At 34.6% G+C, this 8,819-nt stretch overlaps 1 protein-coding gene across 7 annotated transcripts in view; it reads left to right on the plus strand.

Annotated features, from left to right (window-relative positions):
- gng12b (guanine nucleotide binding protein (G protein), gamma 12b) overlaps positions 1–6,789 on the plus strand; it is a 54,764-nt gene extending 47,975 nt beyond the window's left edge. For all 7 annotated transcript variants that reach the window (XM_079627358.1, XM_079627359.1, XM_079627362.1 and 4 more), the window contains exons 2-3: positions 2,113–2,222; positions 3,333–6,789. In XM_079627358.1, the coding sequence (XP_079483484.1) occupies positions 2,133–2,222; positions 3,333–3,458 (216 nt within the window). In that variant the 5' untranslated portion in view covers positions 2,113–2,132 and the 3' untranslated portion in view covers positions 3,459–6,789. The remainder of the gene's footprint in view (positions 1–2,112; positions 2,223–3,332) is intronic.
- Positions 6,790–8,819: the final 2,030 nt, after the last annotated feature.

The raw sequence follows: 8,819 nt of genomic DNA on the forward strand, positions 1-8,819 counted from the left end.
ACCTGGGATGCTGTATTGTCCTGAAAATGTCATCATTAGTAAACTGCTATCGGTAGAGGCGTCATGTTGTGTCTATACTTGTTAAGCTGCAGCTAAGTAGTGTGTTCTGTGGACCGTAATGTATGGATGGCCCCTTGACCCCAGGGCTTGTGGGAGCAACTGCAGCCTCTGTCTCACACTAATTATGTCACTACATTAACAAGTAGTTGTTATCCAAACCTCTTAACCCCTAGCTATGTCTGGTGTGCGACCAGATAAGGTCACCTCCCAACACAGACCTCCGTGTAGAGATAGCAGCACTGTGCCGGTGGAATGGGAGACAGCCATACACTCTTCCTCTGAATTCTTGATAAAGCTGTGTCTGGGCTTTTCAGGAAGTAGGATATAAGGGTTTGTTGTGCTAGAGATTATGCGGCTAAACATGTAGCAATATGGAAGCCATTCTAATAAACATTTCCCCTGTTGTCAAAACTGACACTTACACTGTCTCACAAATTTTATTGATGGCTCTGTTTACAGTGAAAGCTAAAAGACCTGCTGCATGTTATTGAAACCATGATATTGACAACAAAAAGATAAAACAATACACTGCTCTTTTAATTCGATCTTTATTTCTTGACTGTTTTCTTGAATATTTACGAATTTTACTTCAATACAAAATACGAATTTTACAACACTACACTTTGATTTTTTTATTTTATTCCCTTCATATGTTGCATGTTCTTACTTTAGTAATAACAGAAAATTATGCATAATTACATTACAATTGCAACAAACCCTATTCCTAACCCTAACCATCTAGCAAGTACATGTTAATTAGTATTACTCAGTACCTAAGTATATAGTTACACTGAAACAATGATACCTGGAAGTCCCCATGAAATCAATAGTATATGTTAGCCTTACTATTATCTATTAGAGTGCTCCAAAACAATGACAAAATTCACATTTAGAAGATATAAGCATTCAAAATTTACACAATCTCACTTCTGCCAATATGGATAAATGATTTGATGACATCACTCTGCACTTCAGCTTCTCATCAGATTTTCTGTCCAATCAAATGCTCTCTAGAATCTAAAGCATCCCAATCCTACATCATAGACGCTGAAGCTGCAGCTAAAAGCGATGTAGACCACAAAACGTATCTGACCCATTTGAATTCTGTACAGAATGCTATATTTTTTGAGATTAGGAGACTGGGTTTACCAAGCTATTGGCTGTTCGATATGTCCCACCCTGTCTTCCTGTTTCAATGAGAATTACGTCAGCGCGTTGAATAATGCTGCGCTCTTCAAGGCACTTCAGTGGGCCTTTAAAATAAAGTGTAACCTGTTTTTTTTTATGTAAAATGTATTAATATATATATATTTGTATAAGTTATTTGATTTTATATTTATATTCCTTTTTATTATTTTTATTTGCTTTTTTTCTGTGCTATGGTGAAATTTCACTGATATTGTTATCTACTACCAAAAACGTTGTTTTGATTTCTCAATACAAATGGTCTGCTTTCCTCTTTATATCTCCTGATCAATGAGAGACCACTTGCCTCACACCATTTCCTTTTCTACCATTTGTATTGCACAAGTTCTTCTGTTTGAGCGACTGCAACGCTGACTCTCTGTGCCTGTGCACCATTGCGCATGATGAGTTGGCAGAGTAACCGGTGACGACGGTTTACGGAAAGAGTGCTCTGCAGGAACAGTCAGTAGTTGCAGAGACCGAGCTGCTGGCAGCATGGGATCTTCTGTTTTCTGTTCACACACAGCTTGCTTTGGTTCTCCCTCCTGCAGTCGTAAAGCAATACAGAGGCTGCTGACCCAGTGAAAAAGCCCCTCGCTGGGGGTTTGACGCACTAAACACCCCCCACCCACTGCAGGAGTCAAAGGGGCCTTCGGTGCCTCCTCAGAGAGATATATGTGTTAACATGCATGTGCATACAGACCAATTTCCTGTCTTGCACAAGTTTTGCATGATAATTCTGCCGTTTTTAACTCATGAATCATGGGACTAGAATGATATGTAACTTTGATCTGCTGCTGGCTGCTCATAGGAAACAAAGTAGAGTGCATGTCAATATCAACTTTTCTGTTGTTGTTTTCGATCCAGGTCTGTGAAGATAATCAAAGATGTCGTCTAAGCAAAGCTCTAATAATATAACCCAGGCCAGAAGGACTGTTCAGCAGCTACGGATAGAAGCTAACATAGAGAGAATAAAGGTAAATGAATTGTTCGTTATCATTAAATAAAAGTGCTGTGGCATAAGGTACCATTCAATATATGAATACGAGTGAAACTTTTGGACACACTTGTTTTAATTTGTTTCTCATGATGCTAAAGATGTTGTGAAATGGTTACTAAATTGTGCCTTTGCATAATTTTTACAAAATTTGAATTTAATTAAAATAAATAAATAAAGTTTGATTGTTTAAATGGCATACTAAACGACGCTTCATGAGATGGCTGAGAAAAGGAGTATGCAGAGCTGTAAATATAGAAACAGGATGGTTTGAAGAAGCTAAATTATATTTTTTTATTATAATTTTATTTTAACTGAATTTTACTCATATGTACTTTTTTTGCTCAAGAGAAAATTCTTATACTTCCATGTGTGTTATTTTTAGGTCTGTCAGGTTAATATTTTATCGTATTTTATTTAACATATATATGTAAAAATATATATATAATATCAATAATACAATATTTAATATATACAGTACTATTTTTTTTTTTTTTTTTTTTGCTAATGCATTGGATAACCCCTTGTCCCCTTCCCATTAATTTGATTACAGTTTTTTAATCATTGACAGTTTTTTAATACTTTTGATGACTTTACTTTTATTTTGAAATGGGGTAAGAACTGATCTTGCAGGTTTTAGGCTCACACTTCATTGCATGGACAAAAAAACATTGAACTATTCTTCTTTTGTGTTTTGCTGAAGAACAGAAGTCATATAATTTACATATATATATATATATATATATATATATAATATATAAACTACCAATAAAATCTGTATGCACTTCTTTCTTCTGTGAAACGGGAAACATTTTTATTTTGAATATTATGACTTGGTTTTTTTATGATATGTTTTTTTGTTATACAATAAAAGTTAATGGGATTCAGTATTGTCTTGGACACCACTGATGTTCATCGCATGGACAAAAATAGTTGGAATATTATCCTTTTTGCATTTTATATATGAACAAAAGTCATAAAATTTACAGATTTTTCAAGTTTGAATGAACTATCACTTTAATGACTAATTAATAGTTGATTTACTTGTACACAAATCTCTCAAATTTCACATTTTGTCTCTTCTGTGCAGGTGTCTAAAGCTTCTGCAGACCTCATGCATTACTGCAGCGAACATGCCAAGTATGACCCTCTGCTTATGGGTATCCCAACTTCAGAAAACCCTTTTAAAGATAAAAAGCCCTGCACTATATTGTAGTGGGATGCTTGAACTCTTGATGTGTGTGTTGATGTTCCTTTTATTGTTATTTTTTAGAGAGAGAATATGATACTTCAAACATCCATTCCCTATTTGCCTTAAAGTGAACTAAACCCCAAGCCATTATTTGATTGTATCCACAAGTCTCCTGACTAGAAAAGTTCATGTTGTCTATGAAAAGGAGAGTCAAAGCACCTAGTAAACAAATCATTTGTGGCGCAAAGACAAAACCAACCCATGAATGAATTTTTAGCTTTAGGGCACAGCACAGATGACTTGTTTGCTTTGTGATGGACTCCACTGATGTGGTTGTGTCTTCTGCAAATAAAGGGAGAGGTCAGAGTGGGCGCTAGTATCACAAAGCACAGGAAACGATCATTTAATGACTGCAGTCTGTAATATATATCTGCAGATAAGCAGAGCCTCATCTGCAGTGCTTTTGACCCTATCTGATGCTTTTAAAGGTGTCCAGTCACAGGGAGTGTGGAGGGTTGATGCGAGGGGTGAAATGTCAGCATCATGAATGTGTGCTTGTGTGCTTGTGCTCATTGGAGGAGGAAACAGGTGTCTTTGGAGGCGTCACATTGACGCAATGCTGCTCCGGCCCTCCCTCATTAACTCACGCTTTGAACAATGGAGTGATACAAAGCTAACTGCTCCTGTCAAAACACTACACACAACGTCGTGCCCTTTTCTTTTTCTCTCTTTTTTCCAGGGGAGCTGTGTTTCAAAAGTTCAACAACTGCCTAAACTTGCAGATCAGCATTTTAAGAGTAACCGAATACAAAATGATGTGGAAATGTTGTTTATTCCAGCCAGACAAAATGTGGGTAACACTTTACAATAAGGTTCAATTCATTGATTACTTCAACTTGAAAAGTTAAAAATGTATTATAGACCACTGTTCAAAAGTTTAGGGTCAGTAAGATAAAAAAAAAAAACTTCTATTAAGCAAGGATGCATTAAATTAATCAAAAGTGACAGTGAGCACATTTGTTACAAAAGATTCTGTTTCTAATTAACTTTCTATTCCTAATAGAATCCTGGAAAAAAATATGGTTTCCACTGAAATATTTAGCGATACACAACTGTTGTTAAACTGTGATGATAAGAACTGTTACTTGAGCACCAAATCAAAGCGGATTTTATTATGTAACGACTGCAGAAAATTGAGCTTTGCCATCACACTAAAAAATTGTATTTTAAAATATACTTAAATAGAAAACTGTTATTTTAAATTGTAATAATATTTCACATATATCCTGTTTTTTTTTTCCTGTTATTTTTGAATACTCACCCTCATGTCATTCCAAACCCGTAAGACTTTCGTTCATCTTAAACACAGATGAAGATGTTTTAAATGAAACCTGAGATTTCTGTCCCTTAGTTGAAAGTCTACACAACACAACTACTACTTTGACGCTTAAAAAAGTTCCGAAAGAAATCTTAAAACTAATCCGTATGAATCGAGCGGTTTAGTCCACATTTTGTGAAGAGATTCGATCGGTTTATATGATACTTTATGCTTTTATTCACATATGTGACCGTGGACCACAAAACCAGTCACATGGGTATTTTTTAATTTATTGAGAAGTATACATCATCTGAAAGCTGAATAAATAAGCGTTCCATTGATGTATGGTCTGTTATGACAGGATAATATTTGGCCCGAGATACAACTATTTGAAAATCTGGAATCTGAGGGTGCAAAAAAATCGAAACATTGAGAAAATCACCTTTAAAGTTGTCCATTTATGTTCGCGATTGTGCTTCATTCACTCACAAAAATAAATGTTTTATATATATTTAAGGTAGGAAATTTACATAATATATTCATGGAACATTATCTTTACTTAATATCCTAATGATTTTTTGCATAAAATAAAAATCTATCATTTTGACCCATATAATGTATTGTTGGCTATTGCCACAAATAAACCCGTGCGACTTGTGACTGGTTTTGTGATCCAGGGTCACATATAGTAAACATTGATCAGCGAACATAAACAGAAGCTCAACCGTTCATGATGACGCACAAGAGGAAACCTCATTGGTTCTTGCGGAAGCTCAAACGTGCTGCGTAACACAAGAATGAACCTCATTGGTTCTCGCACGTCAAGCAAGCATGCTTGAGCTTTCGTTTACCATTACATATGTGTGCATTGATTATTTATATATGAATAAAAGCCTAAATTTATATATATATATATATATGCCGTCTTTTTTTTTTCTTTTTTTTTTTTAAGTATTACCAAACTGTGTTTGTTTTACCCATTTCACTAAATACCCCATTCTTTAAAAAAAAATTGAAAAACTTCTGAATTTGCATTAGGATACTTTGACTCTTATTATTGCTCTGTGTACTATAGATAGCAACACTTTATTGGAGATCATGGTACATAATATATTGTAACCCTTTAATGATTATATACAAGATACCTTATACATTTAATGTATGCATTTATCCTGAATGTTTCGTTATTATGTCAAACTTTTAATGTTATTGTGCCATGTCATTCTGGGATCTAACCAGCAATAGAAACTCTCGTTGGCATATATGATTTTTCTGTACACACCGAGCACACAATGATTTCTCTGATTGTGGTGAATTTGTGACTGTTATGCATTTTGACATCATTCCATGTTTACAACTCCTGTACCTTTTTTGTAAAACTCTTGTGAATTGCCATGCATATAATGAAAGTGAGTGTGTAATGCCTTCGTGACACAGCTGGCAGAAAACAACTTCACCAGACCAGCAGAACCGGCCTTATGTATTCCTGACTCGCTCACTGTGTCCAGACAACAGCCAGAGTTGAACTACTGTGAACTAGTGGGGCTGCTGTCCCACAGACATCTTCACAGTGTCTTCATCATTACACATCTGTGTCATCAGTCTGGATATATACTGTACCCAGGCCGACATCTGATCCTTGCCTGTGCAACAATAATGATTTATCATGCAACTGAACCTGCAACTGTGCTAAACCACAATCTTATTTGAACAACATCAGTATATGCTTTGAATGGCAATTTCAGCCTTGCTTTCTCGTTGAGCGCTACTTTTAAAGTGACATTTTTTGCAATGTTTCCCAAAAGTAGTATTGAGTTGTCACAGGTGCTTTTGTATTGTAAATATGACATGCACAAGCTTTTCGGTCTGCCTTCTTATCTCTTTTTGCCTTTGAAAAATATATATCTTTTTTATATGAAGAGCATTCAGTGTCATCATATTTAAATGGATTTTACATCTTACTATCATTGTGCAGAACTGGGTCCCAATATAATTGGGTTGTAGATGTTGTCTTTTTCCAACAAAATATAGTTTTATTCTCAGACTTGTTGTCTTGTTTATGCATGTTCTCTTCTATGTCCAGTATTAGATTTACATTTATTTATTTTATTCTATTTAATTAAAAAAATTATTTATGTTGCACTTTTCACAATACATATTGTTTCAAAGCAGCTTCATATAAAATGCATGTTTCAATGTTACAATCATATTTAGCAAATGCTAATACAAGCAGAAACAATTATTACAAAGTATATACACAGTATATAAGTCAAGTCACCTTTATTTATATAGCGCTTTTTATAATGCAGATTGTTTCAAAGCAGCTTTACAGTGATAACAGGAAAATAATGCAACAACATTTGTTTCGGCTGTACGGCAGATCTAGAAGAAAATAGTGTCATAGTCCAGCTTAAGTAAGTAGTGTTGATTCATTTCTGTTGTAAAAAAGTTTTGGGGTCAATAAGAAACTGATACTTGTATCCGGCAAGGACACAATTAATTGATCAAAAGTGACAGTAAAACTTAATAAATGCTTAATAAATTTCTTAAAAAACTTTCAGTTTATAAGAAAATCCTACAAAAAATATTGCATCATGGTTTCCACAAAAATATTAAGCAGCAAAACTGTTTTCAACATTGCTTATAAGAAATGTTAGAAATAAATCAGTATATTAGAATCTTCTCTGAAGTATCATGTGACACTAAAGAATATTCATCCTTAATTGTAATTCACAATAATACTATTTTTACTCTTTTGGATCAAATAAATGCAGCCTTGATGCATTATAATAACTGCATAATGGCAATCAAATCAACTAATCTGTCATAGGTGCACTCAAAATCACACCCTTTAAAAAAGTAGGTTTAACGTATTATCAAGTTTGTTAGTTTTTTGCCACTATTGATATGTAATATCAGTATTATTAATTTGTAGTATTTATGTATGTAATGACTGCCTAATGCTTTCCCACAGCAGCCAGGTGTTCATGGTCTCAGTTCTCCCACTTGCTCTAATTTCTCTGATATTGTTTTATTTGGGTCTCTGCTCCAGGTCAAAGCCTTGTTGATCCCAGTAGAGCTCTCATTCCCGCTACATTGAGGAACTGGCTTTGTGCTCTTGTCAATTTTAGTGATATAGTTACATGTCATCTCGGTGGAAAGGCACCAGGATAAACCCCGTAATCCTGTATAAGTGAAAACAAGGAGCCATTTATTTGTTATTATTCAGCTATATACCACAGCTTTCCAAGACCACAGGTGTCCATTAATGAATACAGGATGGCTTGGTATTTCAGGATTATTGCCTGTGTAATATTTCTCTCCTGAGGTTAAAACAGTTAATCTCCTAGTATGGCTTTAGTTTAGGGTCCAGTTCTCACTATTAATTAACTATTAATTAATTAAGACCTTTGCCTCAATAAACTCATAATTATTAATAGTAACTAAGGTAGTTGTTAAGTTTAGGTATTAGGATTATGGGATGTGGAATATGGTCATACAGAATAAAGCATTGATATGTGCTTTATAAGTAATAATAAACAGCCAATATCCTAGTAACATGCATGCTAATAAGCAACTAGTAAATAGTGAGAATTGGACCCTAAACTAAAGTGTTACCATTTGAACAAACTAAAGGCACAACAATGATGTACTAAAACCAGAAAAGTTTTTCTTTTAGGATTTTCGTGTACAGACGACAATATGTCAAATGTGTCAAAAACATCCCCGTTCACACAGATCCGGGGGAAAAATAAAAACGCTGTATTATTCATGCCAGGCCAGTAGTTGGCGATGTTACTTTGTAAAGAAACACTACGAGCCTATACTGAACAATAACGGTATCGTTTTCAAAATCTTTCACTTTGAAATCCTTTTTCAAAAGTTTGCATTTTCAGGATTCCAAAATGCGGTTTGCGTGTAAATGAACGGCCAAAACGCATTTTAGTTCAAAATGGTGTCGTGTAAGCAGTCCCTAAGGGCACTAAATAATGAGGAACTTAACAAGAAACAAGCGAACAACATAATTAGTAACCATGGAAACAAACTAGTGACAAGAACTAAAGGAA

This window comes from Phoxinus phoxinus (assembly GCF_949152265.1).
Source record: "Phoxinus phoxinus genome assembly, chromosome: 11".
Classification (NCBI taxonomy): Eukaryota; Metazoa; Chordata; class Actinopteri; order Cypriniformes; family Leuciscidae; genus Phoxinus; species Phoxinus phoxinus.